We start from the raw sequence: 20,170 nt of genomic DNA on the forward strand, positions 1-20,170 counted from the left end.
AGCACTGCAGTGTAAATGGGTTGCCTTTTCAATGTCTTTCGAGGTCACTTTCGGACAAGGAGAGTGGGTTTGACGACAGCAGTGACGCACTTGGACTTTTATGTGGTCCTTCCTCATGCGTTTGTTTGTAGCTAATATTTATAGAGTGTACCTTGTTAATAGGCACAGTTATATTTCACTTATAAGGAAGAAGAAAGAATTTCAAGGTACTCTACATTTTAAAGGAATTTGATATCAAGGGTATAAATGATCAACTACCATAAAATATGAAATCTCTAGAGATAGTAGTCTTTTTCTATTAGTATCTAAAATTTTCAGTGCTCATTATTACATTCAGCCAGTTGTACCTTGCAGTGGAAAACACACTGGATAGGAATAAAAAGACTTGGATTCTAACGTTTCTTATGCATTTTTCAATGCTCTGAACTTAGTCAAGTCACATATTCTCTCTGAACCCAAATTTTGTCATCCGTAGTGTGGAAACAATTCTTGATTTACTTCAAGAATTGTGTGACCATCACACATGATCAGTGCTTAAAAATCTATAAAATATTTTAAAAGTAAAAACTGTTCAGCAAGGTAGCAGGGTACAAGATTAAGATACAGAAATTGATTGCATTTCTTTACAATAACAATGAAATATCAGAAAGGAAATGTAAACAAAAAATTCCTTTTAAAATCACATCCAAAAAAAAAAATACTTAGGAACAAACCTCACCAAGGAGGTGAAAGACCTGTATGCTGAGAACTACAAAACATTAATAATGGAAATTGAGTCATCCCTCAAAGAAATGGAAAGATATCCCCATGCTCTTCAATTGGAAGAATTAATATTTTAAAATGGCCATACTACCTAAAGCAATTTACAGATTTAATGCAATATGTATCAAAATACCCATGACATTTTTCACAGAACTAGAACAGATAATCCTAAAGTTTATATGGCATCATAAAAAACCCAGAAATGCTAAAGCAATCCTGAGGAAAAAGAACAAAGCAGGAGGCATAAACCTCTCAGAGTTCAGACAATACTACAAAGCTACAGTAATCAAAACAATGTGATATTGGCACAGAAACAGACATATGGATCAGTGGAACAGAAGAGAGAGCCGAGAAATAAACCCACACACCTATGGACAATTAATCTTCGAGAAAGGAGGCAAGAATATACAATGGAGAAGACAGTCTCTTCAGCAAGTGGTATTGGGAAAGTTGGACAGCCACATGTAAATCGATGAAGCTAGAACACACCCTCACAGCATACACAAAAATAAACTCAAAATGGCTTAAAGACTTAAATACAAGACAAGACACTGTAAAACTTCTAGAAGAGAACATAAGCAAAACATTCTCTGACATAATCATACCAAAGTTTTCTTAGGTCAGTCTCCCAAGGCAATAGAAATAAAAACAAAAATAAACAAATGGGACCTAATCAGTTTTATAAGCTTTTGCACAGCAAAGGAAACCATAAACAAAATGAAAAGACAGCCTATGGACTGGGAGAAAATATATGCAAATGATGCAGCTGACAAGGGCTTGATTTCCAAAAAGTAAAAACTTGATACTTAAAAAACATTCTATTCTATACATTTTAGTAGAAGGACTTAATAGAAAGTTAGATCAGAGTTTCTTTATGTTTTTGTGGGCTACAAATTATTACAATGACAAGATATCTGATAAAAATTCTCAAATATCTTTGATGATTTTTTCACCTTTGCCTTTATAGCAAACCTATCTCTAGGAAGATATTGCTTATAAGGAATTAGACTCAAGGACTATGAAGCAGATATTTTTTTTTTCACTATGTTGAATTCAATTCCAAAAGTTAGGATGTACATCTTAATATCCTATTTATTTATTTATTTAACAAATAAACATGAAACTTGTACCCTGGGAGTATACAGGGAGAATAATAAGTTGAAATAAATAGATAATAAGTGGATAATCTCTGACTGCAGGAAACTTACAAATTAAAAAATTCTGAGTTCACAAGTCTTAGAAAGTCACTAAGACTAAATAGTTTTATTTTTACTTGCAAATTTGGGAATGAAAGGTATTAAGTTGAAAAGGTTAAGTTCCTTATGAATAGAAAAGGATTCAATAAGTACTGCTTCTAACATTAATCCACTCATTTATAAAAATGGTAACCTGTGTTACAGTTAAGCCAGGAACCTAACAGTCCAAGTGTCCTTCACTCTGGTACTTCAGATATGAATGAACCCCCAGAATCACTATTCCTTTTGAAACGTTTTCATTTTGTAAGATATTATATTCTGATTGTAACGTAGAAATAGCTATTTAGCTCAACCTTTGAGGAGCTGTTGTCATTTGATTAGAAATTGACAACTACAAAAACTCCTACGATTAGAATCATTTAATTATATTGTAGTAGCTTTAAAGACATTCATGGGAAATAGAATTCATTATTATATAGGAACCTCTTTGTACATATTAGGGGTGGGAGTAGGGGTAAATTTATTATGCATTTTCAAGACTAATTATTGTATTAGACTTTTACCACATATAGATACATTTATTTATTCATTTATTGGCTGCATTGGGTCTTTGTTGCTGTGCGTGAGCTTTCTCTAGTTGCGGTGAGCAGGGGCTACTCTTTGTTGCGGTGTGCGGGCTTCTCACTGCAGAGGCTTCTCTTTGTTGCGTCTCACAGGCTCTAGGCACGTGGGTTCAGTAGTTGTGGCTCGCAGGCTCTAGAGCGCAGGCTCAGTAGTTGTGGTGCACGAGCTTAGCTGCTCCGCGGCATGTGGGATCTTCCCAGATTAGGGCTTGAACCTGTGTCCCCTGCACTGACAGGCAGATTCTTAACTACTGTGCCACCAGGGAAGTCCCTAGATACATTTTAAGGATGGATTTTATCCATGATAATCCAAATTTTTGAAATAATAAATTGTGTTCCAATCCCAAATGAGGTGTTGTAGAATTAGTTCAGATGATTTAGCAACTACATATTTTTGGTGGACAATATTTCATTAATTGGGAGGGGGCCTCTCTTTTGAACATTTTTGTTTTATGTACTCTACCATTCATAACCTCCCTTTCTAAGGTATAGACTTATTTGTTTGTCATCAACAGTGTCTTGACATGTTGAGCTTCTTGCCATAAAACCCTTGAAAAAGCTATAGTCGGACAGGACCTAGACTGAGGTAGGAGAGTGGGACATCTATTGTACAACATTGAAGGAGGATCTCACTACCAGGCCCACGATGTGCCTCCTTTGATGTTGTGCCTTGAGCACCTCACTCGCCTCACCCTGGTCCCAGCCCTGGGTCGGAAGCTAAGAATTCTGGCTGGGGATACGCCAAAAGAACTGGCACTAGTCTTGGCCTCAGGCAACCCTCTCCTGTTGATGGCACCTTGAGTTTCTATTTGACCATGTGTGGCCAGACTTACTGATAGTTTAAATGCAAATTTAGATCCTACTGCTGTGGAAATAAAGAACATTCCTCCGCTTTCACGTCTTCATTAGACTTTCTTCATATGTCTGACTAGTACCAAAGGTTGGAGGGTGTAGTAGAGAGTTTACAATATCTCTTGGGCAATGGTCATACCAGAGCTCACTTTAAGGCTTCTGGAATTTGCTATGCAAGACTGAATGTCCTTAATGTGACCAGTATTTCCTAGGGTCTTTCCAGTGACTGAAGGTTGAAGAAAGCTACATGGGCCAAGGTCAGGCCTGGTGTTGGACTGCTCAGCCCTAGCAATCCCTATCTTACACTTGATTTCCTTCATCTGGTCTAAATGAGTTCAACTCATGAAAATATTTTCAAGACTCCTCTCTTCTTTTTTTTTTCCAACTTAATAAATGCCATATATTGATCTTTTAAATTTCATAGGGAGGTTATTGGCTAATGTGAGGTTCTTATAAATGAATCAATAGAGTTGCTGTATCACTAAGAATTTTACTGAATAAATTTCTTCTATGATGTAGAACTAAACATAAGATCCATAATAATTTATAACCAAAAAGTAAACATTAGCTAACAATATTGAAGATTCCTCCCAGATTCAGAACGATTTACCACATGGCAGATGCTCATTAAGTGCTTGTTAGTAAACCTATACTTTATACATGTATTTTGTGGTGGAATTTTTCTGAATGTTTTATTTATAATAAGAAACATAACTAGAATAAAAATTACTTATGAATCTGACTCATTTGTTTATAAATGTTCAGAACATAGAAGTATTCAAGTAAATTAACCTTGTAATTTTTTCCCCCAACATTGGTTTATGTTTAACCAAAGGCAGATGACTTAATATTAACTTAGGATGTTGTAAGGCTATTAACTTAAGATGTTGTAAGGCTTAATTGATTACTGCTGTTACAGTACTTTGAAATCCTGAAGTGTTAGGCATTGTAACTGCAGAGAAGTCTCATTAAATATTCTAGACATAGCAAATTGTGCTGTAATACTGAATCTTAAGTATCCATATTTTGAAAGTATTAACTCTAAGAATGAAAAAATAAGATTTCATTTACCAATAAAGAACACTTCAAGATTTTAACTTTTTACCATATTATCTGTGCAATAATAAACTAAAATTCTGGCTGTAAGCTTCCTACCTTCCAAAGGTTGGTTCAGATTTATTTTATTTCTTAAGAGGATGAGTACTGATGTCAACTAAGAGCTGAGAAACCTCAGGTGCGCCAGAAATCAAATATTTTATATAGCTTTAGGCCTGGGTGAAAATGGAGATAAACACATGGGGCTTCTGTCTTTTCAGATATGCAAATAATTTACATAGACAAATGATTTAACAGCAATACAATCAGATTCCCAGAGTAAGTAATTTTCATTTCCATTACTAACTTAAGGGGATTATTGTAGCTATAATGTTTTATTCAAATCTTTTATGGAGCTTATTGCTAAATTAGCTTGAAGCTTTACATCCAGAACATTTTGCTGGTGAATTCTCACTCAGGGGAAGAAACAATGTTGTTCTTCCCATTTCACAGATGTGTAAGTGCTGTAGTTAATACAAGGACACGTGGATGTCTGTTTCTGCACACAAAGTGAATATACATGTAGCAACTCTGGGTAGAATTTTAATTAGGCCTCAAACATCATATGGATCTTTTTAATTTGGCATTTTGTTAGTGTGCTTATATGTATATCTGAAGCCATATTTGTTGTTTAACCTGGCTTCAGAATGATCTAGACAATTTCTCCTGCTGAATTTTATTTCTTACTCAAGAGCCCATTTATGCACTGTACTTTATCTCAATACAAAATAAATCATATTTTTCTTTTCTTTTCCTTTCCTTTTTTTGATTCCATTTTGAGAACAGGTTGTTTTAATCAAAGAATCAGTGAGGATTCCTGCTTTATATGGACGTTAGTAATTCTATAAATACGATATTTTAGGGCAGTGCTGTTTTGTTGACATATTTCTTCCACTTCAACCAAAAATTGTCATGTGTTTGTAACAAAACATGCTGTTTTTCAATTTTCAATTTATTTCTTTCTCATATAGTCCTGTAAACTCCACATATACAAAAGTCTAATATAGTAGGTTACCTGGTGTGGGCTACTCCAGGAAGGGCAAGGCAGCTCTCTGCAATTGAGGTAGATCCTGAAGGAATTGACAGCTGGTGACCATCCACTGACCTCACTCCTTGCAGCAGGATGGCAGGTCCTTCCTGGAAGGGGACTGAGAAGAGCATCTCCATGTTTACGGCATCTTTTGTCCTAACAGTCTTGAGAGCTTGAGAATTCAAGGGCCTGGAATCAGAGTGAAGAGTTCTTAAAACCTGCTAGTTCTCTTCAGATTATAGGATGTAATTAATGACTTGACATTTTCCCTCTGATGATTTACAGATTTACAGATAAGTCATTCTTGGTTGACCTGGGCATGTTGCAGCTTATCTGTGGCAGATTTGAATTAAAATTCTTATAAATAAATTTAAGTACAGTCTATGACTGAATTGCTTTTTATCCCCATTTTTTAAAAATTAGAAAGCAGAAATAGAAGTAAGCTTAGAAAAAGAAAAAGAGGGGTAATATGTAAGTCAGTTTAGGCTGAAATTTTCTACATGATGGTTCCATGGGAAGGACTTCCGTAGAGTGATGGAGGGTTGTGGATTCCAAGTCACACTGATTGGGTTTAGAAACCACTACTCCTGCATTTACCAGTGAAATGATCTTGACTACTCTAAGCCTCAGTTAGCTCAACTGTAAAATGGAAACTTAATTTAATCTACCTCAGTGGGGGGCGGGAGAGGGTTAGAGAAAATCCATCAATAGCTTGAGAGACAGTGCCTAGTACGTTTATGTTAACTATTATTAATGATGTCTTAAGGAAGGGATCAGGGTGGGGTTTTCAGGGAGGGCAAAGTGCTCCCAAAACATATTTTTCCAACATAACTTCATGGTTTTATTTGAAGTAAGATACCTTTCTCAGAACAGTAGAAATTTCTCATTCAAATATATATACACAATTTATTTGTGCAACTGCATATAGACTTTAATAAGCATTGGTCACTATGTATACAATCTGGTTAATGTCTTAATAGAGTCTCATTAAAGCAATGCCAAAGCAATGCCAAATGCCAAAGGGTAGAAATAGGACAGTGATAGGTCAATCTACTTCTATAAGGCATGCTTAAGAAATGTTAATGCTTTACATTTTTCAAATATAAGAATTATTCCAGAATTAAAAAATAAAACAAAACAAAATGGGATGTGCTTTAACACATGAACTCAAACTAGAGAAAAGTTGAAGTATACATGTTGTCCTTAGTTACTCTCCTCAAGATTAATTATACAAATATTTATTGAGTGTCAAGTATGCATCAGTACCATATGTAAACCTCAGTAACAATAACAATAGAAATATAGCAGCCTCAGGTTTTTTTTAGTGGGGGACAAAAATGGACTAATTATCAGTTGTAAACTATTTGGGAATTTGGCATAGAGATGGAATATTATGAGACTGCATCAGTAAAGGAAAACAAACAAATTTGCTACTGACATACAGTAAAATTGGCAAGCACTTTAGATAAAAAGTAAAGAGAGGAAAGAGAATAATTGGGTTATGTATGCTGAATTCAATTTTCTTTCTTTTCCCCAGTGATGGAAGATTAAATTTCTGTTAACATAAGATAATAAAATTTTATTTTATTGTGGTAAGAGCACTTAAGATGAGATCCACCCTCTTAACAAACTTTTAAGTGTACGATACATACAGTCTAACTATAGGTACAATGCTGTACAGCAAATCACTAGAACTTATTCATGTTGAGAACAATTGAGATTTTATGTCCATTGGTTAGCAACTCCCCATTACCTCCTTCCCCTAGCCCCTGACAACTATAATTCTTCTCTCTGATTCTGTGAGTTTGACCATTTTAGATACGTCAGATTAGTGAAATCATGCAGTATTTGTTCTTCTGTGATTGGCTTATTTCACTTAGCATAATACCCTCAAGGGCCATTCATGTTGTCCTATATGGCAGGATTTCCTTCCTTTTTTAAGACTGAGTAATATTTCATTGTGTGTATGTGCCACATTTTCTTTATCCATTCATCCACTGATAGACATTTAGATTGTTTCACTATCTTTGCTATTGTGAAGAGTGCTGTGATGAACATTGGAGTGCTGATATCTCTTTGAGATCCTGATTTCAATTCTTTGGATAAATATCCAGAAGTAGGGTTGCTGGATCAAATAGTTCCAGTTTTAATTTTTTTGAGGAATTTACATACTGTTTTCCACAGTGGCTGTACCATTTTGTATTTCCATCAACAGTGGAATTATTTTTAATTAGAATAGTAATTATTTAAGTAACTGTATTACCTAGCCTATAGGCCCAGATATGATTTGAAAGTTTCACTCCCAAGAAATGTTAGGAAAAGATGTCAAAGGGAGAGAGACTGTAACTCTAATATCTTACTATTAGAATTAATATCTGTGGGTTCGAAAGATTTGTAAGACTAACCACTACTAGAAAAATATTGAATTAGAAATCTATGTTTTAGAAAAGAGTTCAACCAAACATAAAACAATTAAGTTTAATTTTAAATGTGGTTACAAATAAATATTATATCAAGTATGAAATGAAAAAAATAAATGTTTAATATTTTAAGTATGAAAAGTAATAATGGGGAAGATGCATGTAGGGTAAGAGAGTATATACTTTTACTGTTTTCTGTTGTAATTTTCCCTCTTTCACTGAGTTCATTATTTAATCATTTAGCTGTATTCTGCTAAATAGTAGATTATCTAACTAAAGTAATTTTACTAAGGTGTGAATAAAGCTTAATTATTTTATAATGGCTTTATAAAAAGGAATTGCTGTACCCACTTACATCCCTACTTGGCGGACTATGGAAGAGAAAATACTATTAAATTGGGTGTTCTTTATTCCCTTAACTGGTTTCCCAGGAAATAAATCACATAGAATTAAATACAGCTATAAATTGCCCATTGCTTCTCATGTTTGTGAGCAAAGCCTAAGAGGAATAGTTCAAATACGACTGGAGTAAAGCAGGAGTGCAATTTGCAAGCCAGTTATGTCTCAGAGAAACAAAAGTAGAATTATGCTGCACCTTTGTCACCTGATAGCCATTCATTCATTCATTCATTCATCCATTCATCCATTCATTCAACCAATCAGTATTTGCTAGGTATCTACTACAGGTAGGATTCTAGGAGTGATAATTAATCACACCTCCTTCTCAGCCTCTAAATTTAGAATCAACTGAGAAACAAGACATAGAATTCAGAGAGATAGAGATCTGAATATCAGCTTGATTACTGTTAAAGCTATTTGGAAAACAGGGTCTAGATCTGTAACCAAATGGACTTCTTAGAAATCCCCATTCCCTGAGTCAAATGTATTTGCTCACAACTGCAAATCTCCCACCTTGATGTGCACCTGAAAACAGGCTTCTTTGAAAAGATTGTTGAGAAGAGTTGAGCCAGTCTTGCTCAGTTCTATTTCCCAAAGTCACCAATCATACCTGTTACTCTCCCTTGTGGACCCGGGGTTAAATGATCTTTCCAAAATCCCTGAAAGTTAACTTCATGGGCCAAAGTATGAATTCAGAGAGATGCAAAGTGGTTTCCCCAATCACCCACTAAGTGCCAGATGCTGTGTTATGTGCTAGTGATACTGTGTTGGACAGAGAAGGCAGGGTCTCTCTCCTTGATGTTGTCTGGTGTTGACTATAATCTTATTGGAGAAATTAGTCAAATACTTGGGTATACGGCAGTAAATTCTAAGAGCCAATTTTACTTAACCTTAAATTTAGTAGTGACAAATCCTTCAATGCCTGTTTAGTTAGTGTACAAAGATGATCAGCTTGAGTTCCTAGCAAGAGGTAGAATTTGGATATGTGGAAAGAAGAGAGGGCAGGAATGAGGGTAAGGACCTGGTTATATCTGCGTCATTATGCCTAGTGGTCTTCAAGATTTGTTTTTCTGACAAAGTCTCCAAAGACATCTGCAGAACTGACCTTTAATATACAACAGTTGATCAAGAGTATAAAACCAAAAACCCAAACTAAGCAAACAAACAAACCCAAAATGAGTGAAATCCATATTTCAACAGGCAGGGTATGGGAGGGAAAGAGAAACCCAGATGGTGAAAGGTGGAAGAGATTATCAAAATTGCTGTCTCCAGCCCAACCTCATTCATACTCCCTTTTCTTCCCTTACACAGAGCACGATTTCAAACAGTTCCTAATGGATAGGGCTACATATAGATTGGAATAATGGGGCCAGGGTAGAGAAAGTGATTGCCATAGTGTATGAATATTTTTTTCCCTTAAAGCATCTGCTCTTCTCAGTGCTTTTCTCCAGAAGTCTGCCCTCTTTATACTTAAAATAATTCCTCCCTGGTTGGATAGAAAATTATACTCTACTCTTATGTGAAAATGTCTTTCTAAACTGGTTTGCAATTTAGATTATGAATATATAAGCAAATTTGGGCAATAGTTATTTAGGGAATAGTGAGATATATATACATATATATAATGGATAGTTATTTTATCTTTCAAAATCTATGATCTAAGCATTTGCCAAACCCAATGTGCTTGATCTTACTGAAATGAGATTTCCAGATACAAGCTTAATGTTTCCGCTGCCCCTTGTGGTAAGGTTTCCCTTATTACCTTTAGTGGACTATGTATATTTGGGTTGATAAATAACATTGAGTGAAGGATTTATTTACATTTGATTAATGAAAGCAGTTTAAATATCTCTTAACTTCTAAGTTGAAGACTAGTACAGATGGAACTCAAAACTTCTTTGTTATATTTCAGCATTTTGTGTCTATTTGGTTGAGTCAATATGAATAAAAGGTAGCAACATCAACAACATCTAACTAGTCCTTTGACTCTGAGGCACTTAGATCTAAAATTAGGTAATGAACTAAAAGTTAAATTTTTCTAATTGGCTATGATCTTGAGAGTTGAAGAATATTCTTATAACTTCTTATGCACTTAAATAGTGATGAAGAATTAGACTATAATGAAAATGAGTACCCAGTTAAAATTAAGCCACTAAGTGGATCCTGCCACACATGGAATTGAATTTACATGAAGGTTTTACTGAGAAAAGTTATTGGAATATTAGTAAGAGACCCAGAGGGGAAAAAGTGAAATGAAGAGCTGTAAGGACATATTAAAAGAATTGAGACTGCTTATTCCAGATCAGGGAAAAAAGTAAAACAAAGAAAAAAAACCCAAAGTAGTCATCTGCCAATAAGGTTTGTATACATATTCATATTTTGGAAAGAGAAAAGTTGTTCTCCGTGTCTAGTGAGAGCAAACCGAACAAAATCCTTCTCAATTCCACTAAGAGGGAGTCAGATTAAACTCACCTTAGAATTTATTGCTTGCTTGTATTGCCCTGTAGTGATCGACCTAGAGAGAGGCAGCAGCTGGTTAGACTCAAATTTCAAATTGAACTGGGTGAATAATAGTCCATGCTTATTCAACTAATTTCGGCGATTAAAAAGTTAATAGCTTTCACTGTTCAAAATAACTTTTGATCTCTTTGAATTTGACTTAGACCTGTCACTTGAATTTGGTATGGCAAAAATATGTGAGAATAATATGAGAAATGTAAAATGTTTTTTTCTGCGAAATTCATTTGTATAAGCTATCCTAAAACTAAGTAGAAGAATACAGGATTTTCTTTCCATACTCCTATATTTTAGAATACACTGGGTAAGGGGAGCTTTCTCATTTTTTCCATATTTTCAAAGTGAAAAAGGGACTGAAACAGTTTGTTATGTTAATTCAAGCACTGTCATCCTCTTTCATGTGAAATCCCTAGGAAATTGATATGAATGATCCTTTTGTTTTGAATTACCATGATATTTGTTTTAACTCTGCATAAGATGTATTTGAACACTTACATGCAGCATACTCAATATGCACATCCTGGGCTAACCATCCACTAACCTTTCTCCCTCAATGTCGCTCACATCTCTTTCCCACCATAATATTTCCACATTGACTACACTTAAGGTATTGTAGAAAGGCAGTTAAACAGTGAACTCAAAACAGATATTTGCTATTTTAAAATTTATATCTAGAATAAACTAAAAACCAAATGGATAATTATGTGTTTCAGTATTTTTAAAATAGTATTTTCTTTCTTTATTTTTTAAATTTTATTTATTTTTGGCTGCTTTGGGTCTTCCTTGATGCGCGTGGGCTTTCTCCAGTTGTGGTGAGCGGGGACTACTCTTCATTGTGGAGCACGAGCTCTAGTCACGTGGGCTTCAGTAGTTGCGGCGGGTGGGCTCAGTTGTTGCGGCACGCGGGCTTCAGTAGTTGTGGCACGTGGGCTTCAGTAGTTGTGGCGCACGGGCTCTAGAGCACAGGCTCAGTGATTGTGATGCACGGGCTTAGTTGCTTCACGGCATGTGAGACCTTCCCAGACCAGGGATCTAACCTGTGTCCCCTGCATTGGCAGGCGGCTTCTTAACCACTGCACCACGAGGGAAGTCCCAGTATTTTTCTTTAGATTGTCACTTAGTGATGCTTTATTCATCCAACAAAAATTAAATGGCTACCTACTCTGTACCAGGCACTGATGCTGGCCCTGGAGGCAGGCACATCAGTGAACAAAGCAAACCCAAATACTCTGCCCACATAAAGTTCACCTTCTAGTGGGACAAGACTGATGTTTTAAATAAGACACTGGATGATATGTTAGAAGCCAATAAGTGCTGTGAAGAAAGAGTAGACTAAGTAGATATGGTGCTGAGGGGTATATTGTAATTTTATTTATTTATTTATTTCCACTATTTTTCAGATTCTATTCCTGTATAGTTCATTACAGAGTATTCAGCAGAGTTCCCTGTACTATACAGTAGTTTCTCATTAGTTATCTATTTTATATCTAGTATAATATATCTAGTATAATCTCCCAATTTATCCCTCCCCCCCTGTCTCCCCCTGGTAATCATAAGTTTGTTTTCTACATCTGTGACTCTATTTCTGTTTTGTAAATAGGTTCATTTGTATCATTTTTTTTTTTAGATTCCACTTATAAGTGATACCATATGATATTTGTCTTTGTCTGACTTACTTCATTCAGTATGACAATCTCTAGGTCCATCCATGTTGCTGTAAATGGCATTATTTCGTTCTTTTTTTATGAGTGAGTAATATTCCATTGTATATATGTACCACCTCTTTATCCATTCCTGTTGATGGACATTTAGGAATATTGCAATTTTAAATAGGTCTTGCCAAGAAGATGGATGACATTTGAGTAAAGACTTGAAGGAATCTTTAAACTTTAGATTCAAGATTTGATGAGTTTCTCTCTTAAAATTTTATTACTGAAATCATGAATGGGAAGGAAAGGGTGAATTATTTTTTTAAAGAGAAATCTCTGAAGGGAAAGGATATTTTATTTATCTTTGTGTTTCTAGGTGTTTCAAAGGTAATCTTCTTGAGGTTTCCTCTATTTTACCATCCAAGCACATAGCTGGCCCTTTTACTAAATTGAGGGTGGAAGGGGTGTGGGGGACTGGGGATATTTATCCATGTAGCTCCAAAGCCTAGCGTGAAACTTGGCACATGATGGGAGCTAAATGATGTTGTGACCTGAAGGTCTAAACTGTCTTATTGGCATATACATTTTTTGTTAAACACTTAGGGACCATGTCATGATAAAGGTCATTTATTTTGTAGAATTTACATTTATATAGCCTTTGGTTACTTTTCGTGACATTCTGTGAGTGTACAGACTTCTCATTAAAGTTTCCTTTGCACTTTCAGCATTCAAACTACCAAAGTGCTCTGGCAGTAGGCACTTAAATGAACCCTTAAGGTTATAGTCTAATTCCTAGACTATGGTCCTCTTTCTACTAGGACTGAGGCTACTAAAATATCTTATGCTGGTAACAAGGTGATTTCTTTTAGACTCGTTGGAATGAAATAGCATTTGGGAACTTATTAGCTAGAAGAGGGGATTCCAAATAATAGCTCTTTGTTCAGAGTTTCTCCATCAATTCATAGATAAGTCAATTGGCACCCATCATTTTAGACTCATTGGAGGCCAATGTAGTTAAGTGAAATATAAAGGGTACTATAGGCAGTAAACAGAAGCCTTGTAACAATATAATGTGCAGTGGAAAAAAGGATTGGAAAATCTATAAAAGCTGCCGAAAAGAACAAAAAATATAATTAAAGGAGCAAAAAAGACGTATTGAACACAATCTCAGGGACTATTTCGGGCAACAGTAAATGTCTCCTCAAATATATCTTTAAAGGACAGAAAGCAAAGTAGAAAACTAGTCCCATGGAGAGAGGAAGAAAAATACCAAATAGAATTGTACGAATAGGCTAACAAGAGTCAGATTGCTTATGCTAATTTTTACCTTTCTTTCAAATAATTAGATGTTGTCAGATCAGAGAATTTGAAATTCTTAGATAAGAATAAGATAGAGAAAAGCAAAAGGAACAAAATAAACAGAGGTGATATTTTAGGCAGGTATGGCTCAGAGTAGGGTAGGTAAATTGGTATATAGAAGACAATTGAAATTTGCAGTTCACACGCCAAGTTTTGCCAACTAAGTACAGTTATTTTAGGTTCTATCAAAGTTAAATATTATTTAAGAAAATGTTTCCTACCTTACTTCCATTTGGTGAAAGCGTGTAGGCTACACATGGCTTCCTCAAGAACAGAAAATAATACTTTCAGTAGAAAATATTTTTTGACAGTGAATTTCCATTATTTGGACCAAAGGTTTTCACCTAGTGAAACATGTCAGAGATACCTAGGGAATTTTCCCAATAAACTTACCCCTACTGAGAACCATCACCATAGACATTTGATTAGTTTATAATGTTCTTTGGAAATACACTGAACATAATCACACTTCCTAAAATTAACAACCTCTGTCTTGAATTATAAGTAAAGAATGATTGACAAATTAAAATAAAATATAAAATAAGAAAATTGTGTTATTAGAAGAAATGACATGCAAAGGTGACTTCCTGGATGCAGAGGCAGAATTCAGAACTTGTGTGTTAAGCCAGTCTCTGTCAGGGAAGTCTTGTCATCATGCATGTTACATTAATTACTTATTGTGCTTTCCTCTGTGCTGAGTAATTCCAAAAACTTTTTTTTAGTTTAGTGTCTGAGAAGGTAAACCATGACCATTTAAAGAGAAAGTGTCAAGCTTGAGATCTTGAACACTGGTTCCAAGGCTGCAGATAAAACAAAACTTTACCTCAAAGATTATTTGATAAGCTGAGTGAAGGACAACATTCTTTTGGCTATCTCTGCCCATGGACACTCACATACACACTCACATACACAAACACATATAAAATGTGCCGGACAGTACTTTGTCCAACTTTCTTCAAAATATAAATTGAAATCCATGCATTGTACCTCCAATTAAAAAGTAAACTTACTGTTGAGAGGAGTACCATAAACATATCAATTTTAATAGGAAATACTAAAATAGCTTTGTGAGTAAATATAAATTAATGTGTATGCACTACACATAAACAATACATAGACACATGGTCTATTGGTTTAAAGATAAACACTACATTGAAAAGCAGTCATTCCAATGTCAAGGGACTTGTGTACTTTACAAGTAAAAGAGGCATCGTATTTCTAAAGAGAAGGTTACTATAGAAAAATAATGAGGTTTTACCATTTTAACTCTCGAGAAGCTGAGTGCTTGTAAAGCTAGAGGAACATAGAGACAGAGGTCTAGAAATCGTGTATTGCCTTCCTGCTGTATACTGAGATTGGTGTCTGTGTGTGTGTGTGCGTGTGTGTGGTAAGACTGGAGGTGCGTGATAGGATAGAAAAGGATTAGACGCTATGGAATCCAGAGCTAAAAAAGTAAGGAAGGGAAAGTAGTGAATTAGTATTTTTCTATCTTTAATGGCTGCACTTAACCCTTGCAGAGAGAACAGCACAATGATCTTCCTTACTTCAGCAATTTCAACTCATGGCCAGATTTGTTTCATTCATATCCCTATTCATTCCCCCTAACCTCTGATTATTTTGAAGCCAATCTCAGATATCATAGTAGTCTATGCTTAAGTATTTCAGTGTATATCTTTAAAAAATGAAAATTCTTAAAAATATAACCATAATGCCATCATCAATCTTAAAAATTACACTGAATATAATAAAATATCAATTTATTTTCAAATTTCCTAAATTACTGCAGAGATGTTTTCCTTTATAGTTTATCTTTAATAAAATCAAAATGTTCCCATTATTTTGTCCCATAGAGTTTTTTACGGAGTCTAGATTTTGCACCCCAAAGTGTGGTTTAACACATTTCTCTCCCCCCTGAATTGTATGGAAATTGAGAATTAGACCCAAATTGTTTCAACAATAGGATTTAGAGTATTTTTGAAGAGTAGATGATGCCTGCTTCTGAGATAAGCTTCTCTAATTGTCCCTCTTCTTAGCCAAGAATTTTATAGAAGCTGGTTCAAAGATTAGTATGGTGAAGTAGTCAAATTCAGAATGCCTTGTAGTCTAAAGGGAGAACCAGACATGTATATAACTAACTCTACTAAAAAGCAAAATGCGCTATATTTTCAGAAGTTCCACAGTGCTTGCTTTTGTATCAGTATTAATAGAATGATAAAGTTTCAGTTTCTTTATGATCCTAAAGCTCGGGGAGGGTGCAGCCCCTGAGACAACTCCATCAAACACAAGAGCTCTATGGAACGCAATTTGATGTATAACTTTGAAGATTCCTTCTAGCTCTAAGCCTCAGAGTAATGAGTAAAATTCACAAAGTTTTTGCAAACTCATGAATTTCCCTTAAGCTATACTTGACAAAGCTAGGGAATATTAAGAGGGAAAAGACAGACACATAGCATTACAGCTAAACTGAAGTATTTCTGGATTGTCAATAACTCTACAAATAGACTTAGGATAGACAATGTGTCGACATGCTTCAGTTCCTCTTTCAAGCAAAACAAAATAAAACACCTGCCTGTGACAAGAGTCATACATTTGAAGAAAAGTGGTAACAGGAGAGTGACTCCAAATCTAGATAGTATGGTTTCATCAAATATACTGTGCATTTATTTAATACGTTTATGTAGTGTACCTTTGGAGTTTTTCAACTAGGTGTACTTTATATTTTGTATTCTGCTATGATTCATGAATCTGTTTCTTTAGGCACAGACAGCGCACATTGTCCTGGAAGATGGAACTAAGATGAAAGGTTACTCCTTTGGCCATCCATCCTCTGTTGCTGGTGAAGTGGTTTTTAATACTGGCCTAGCAGGGTGAGTAATGCTTCTATTCCAAGGCTTTATTCTTCCTCTATATAGAGGAATAACTGGATGATCTTATTCATGGTGGGAAATTGAAATCACCGCATCATCATCATAATACTACACATTGTCCTGAAGTTGCCCTGTGCTTGTACATAGCTTGCTCAAGCCAACCCTGAAAAGGGGCATAGACACAAACTCCTCCCTGTGGCTGTAAATGGAAGAGAATACAGACACTGGTGTTCCCATGCTAAAAAAGAACAAAATTAATTCTAGAAACTTAGGGTACAGAGACACAAGTTATGTGAGATTACCAAGTGGCTTCTGTAAGGCGGGGGGTCAGTATCAATCTGATTTAAGGTGAAAATCAAACAGGGAAAAGGATGGGTAGCACTCTCTAGTGCCATTCCATTAGTGAAGTTAAGAATCAACTTTGCACATCTAATATGAACTATTATAAGGAGCTAAGAAATTCCTTAGGTGTTATAGTGCAAAATTATATAAAATACAATATATAATTTTGCACTCTAATAAGAAAGGTAAAATAACAGATACATTTATTATCTTAAAGTAATACACAGGAGAGCAGGTTCATAGATCGGATATTTTCAAAATTTATCAACTGAGACTGAATTTAGTATTTAAGTTCTGCTAATAGGTGTAGAGCAACGAAGGTAAGAGTTGCTACAGAAATCATGTAGCTGTTCTTATCTAGGCAACAAATGTTCATCTGGGAACCAGGTGGCTGAAGTTCTGGTCTCAGTTCTAATGGTAACTGATTATGTGATATTGAGAAAATCACTTAACCTTTCTGAATCTTAGTTTCCACATGTAAAGTGTGAGGGGATTGGATTAGATAGTAATTTATGGCTAGGAATTTAAAAAATTATGTCTTAAAGAATTAGGTGGTTTCAAAAGGTTTCCATTAGAGATTCAATAGACTAAACTGTAAAATATTTGATGAATTCTTTAGGGAAATACAGTTAGCCTTTTAAAGACAAGGAGGCATTGGGTTAACTGGTATTGAAGATATTGATTGACCAAACTTCCATTATATTATTAATGTGCATTATCCTCTAAACTCTTAGCTCTCTGTTTGAAATACAGAATATTAGATGGTTTTTAAAATAGTTCCACTGTTGAGAACTTTAACTTACAGTGTATGAAAACTGTTTGCAAAGTTTTGCTTCACCAGGCAATTATTTAAGCCTTTTGACAGCACTAATTACTAGCTGTGTTAATATACCTGCCAACAAACAACTGTTTAATATAGATCAGAATGATGGAGGGCACTCGAGTTTTCTTCTCTGTGATAGATTATGGGTAAGAAATCTTGTCACATCACAAAAGTCAAACAGGACCTGATGGATTAATTTTCTTCCAACAGTGCAGTTCTCTAGGACAAGCTATATTTATTCATTTACTGGAGAGAGCATTGTAGGCATATGTTTAAAGGGAATGGCCAGTTCTTTCATGGCAAGAAAGAAGAAAAGAAGTAAAATTAAATTAATTAAAGACTTTTTTTGATGTAGAAAAATGCATTCATTAATAAGATTAGTCCACACATCCTATTTTCCATTGAGAAATGCTGCTTTCATTCATGCGTGGCTCACCCAGTAAGGTGGTTGATAATTAAGGGAGTTATTTTGTTTTTCATCTTCAAGAAATGCATTTATATTATGTGTAAGCCTTGGTTAAAAAATTATTAGCTCCTGACAGGTGAGAGGGATCTGAGAAATTAGCTGATGGAGGTGTGGGTAAATATCACAGCATCTTAGTCACTTTAGAGGTTGCTGAGCTGAGAGACTAAGTATTCTGTTGACAAAGGGAGTTCTGGGAGGAGTTAGTCTGGATGAGGGTTGAAGAATTCGTGTTGACTACTGCCGGAGCTGAATTTTATTGCTTTCGAGGTTGTCAGTCTGTCCCCCTCAGCACCTAAATTCACTTTCAGTAGTAATCCACAAGAAAGATTAGGTTTAACTCTCTCTGTGGGAAGTGAAAATGTAAGAGGGTGGGAAAAAATCTCATTGCAATGCATTCCAATGCATGGAATAGCTGTAGCTAGATCCTGGTATTTATGGGAATAATGTTTCTTATTATTAAGAATAAAGACTTTATATATAATTTTATTTATATATAGAATAAAAACAAGAATACATGTATTCTTATTTTTTCCTTCCCACACTTTAAAATAAAGCTCTTCTGCATTTCTTCTTAATTCCACATCAGTACTTTAAAATAGTTATTTGGAATCTTTTAACTTAGAAGACAGAAATGCTTTGGGTCAATTTTTTTGGGATTGATTTTTTTCTGTAATAAAATAATAACTATCAAACATATACTATCAATGATAACTTGATAATAACTATCAAACATACACCTCTCTATATAACTAAAATATTTTAAAAATCAACTTTATTAAGTATTTCTTTCATAGAAAATAAATCAGAGTTTTAAATGTTCAGTGAATTTTAATAAACATATATACCCAGGCGACCATCATTGACGTAATCAGTATGCTCTTCAGTATCCTAAAAGATATTTTTTAAAAACTTTTCAATTTTTGACAGTTAATATTTTGGTGAAACTGTCAGCCCTCAGTAGTAAATATCAGTTTGGACTCAGTCATGTCTGGTAGGCTAGGGGATTCTTCAGGATATCTGCAAACTTTAAATAGAGCAATATTTAAAAAATTAAGACCCTGTGAAGAATTTTTCAAGGAATTAAAAAATTTAAGAAATTGAGGGAATGAAAATTAAATGAGAATATGCCATATTACTTAAGAGTCTTTTCATATCAGTAATATCGTGGGATAAATTTCCATACTCTATCATAAAATTTCCCTAGGTTTGGCAAAATCTAGAGACGAGCTTGTAGGATTTTATTCTCATGTTCTCTAATTTTCAAGGGTTCAATCATTAAGATCATGTATGTGGAATACATTTTTTTGTTGGTAATTTCTCGGCATCTTTACCTAGGTACCCGGAAGCTCTTACTGACCCTGCTTACAAGGGACAGATTCTCACCATGGCCAATCCTATTGTTGGGAATGGTGGAGCCCCTGACACTACTGCACTGGATGAACTGGGACTTAGCAAATATTTGGAGTCCGATGGAATTAAGGTAGTACCAGTGATGACTATTTAAAAGGCATAGTTGATTTATTAAGAATCTAAGCTGGACAAAATTTCGGCTTCAATCCTATAGTACAAATCATTAAATTTATATTCTCAATCTTACTCCTAAGTATATGAGAATAATCTTTAACATGACAGTATTCTGAGTTTCATTTCTCAGGGCACTCTGGATTTATTTCTAATGCCGTGGATAAAACTGGCTTCATTTGGAAAAATGTTGTTATAAGTTCAGATAACAACTATGCTGCAAGAATTCGAGTTGAATCACCTTTTAAA

General features: G+C 34.9%; 1 protein-coding gene across 1 annotated transcript in view; it reads left to right on the forward strand.

Annotated features, from left to right (window-relative positions):
• The window catches only part of CPS1 (carbamoyl-phosphate synthase 1), a 144,369-nt gene that overhangs the window by 2,354 nt on the left and 121,845 nt on the right, over nucleotides 1–20,170 (forward strand). The window contains exons 2-3 of the mRNA XM_036859099.1: nucleotides 16,660–16,769; nucleotides 19,736–19,880. Coding sequence (XP_036714994.1) covers nucleotides 16,660–16,769; nucleotides 19,736–19,880 — 255 coding nt within the window. The remainder of the gene's footprint in view (nucleotides 1–16,659; nucleotides 16,770–19,735; nucleotides 19,881–20,170) is intronic.

This window comes from Balaenoptera musculus, chromosome 7, assembly GCF_009873245.2.
Source record: "Balaenoptera musculus isolate JJ_BM4_2016_0621 chromosome 7, mBalMus1.pri.v3, whole genome shotgun sequence".
Taxonomy (NCBI): Eukaryota; Metazoa; Chordata; class Mammalia; order Artiodactyla; family Balaenopteridae; genus Balaenoptera; species Balaenoptera musculus.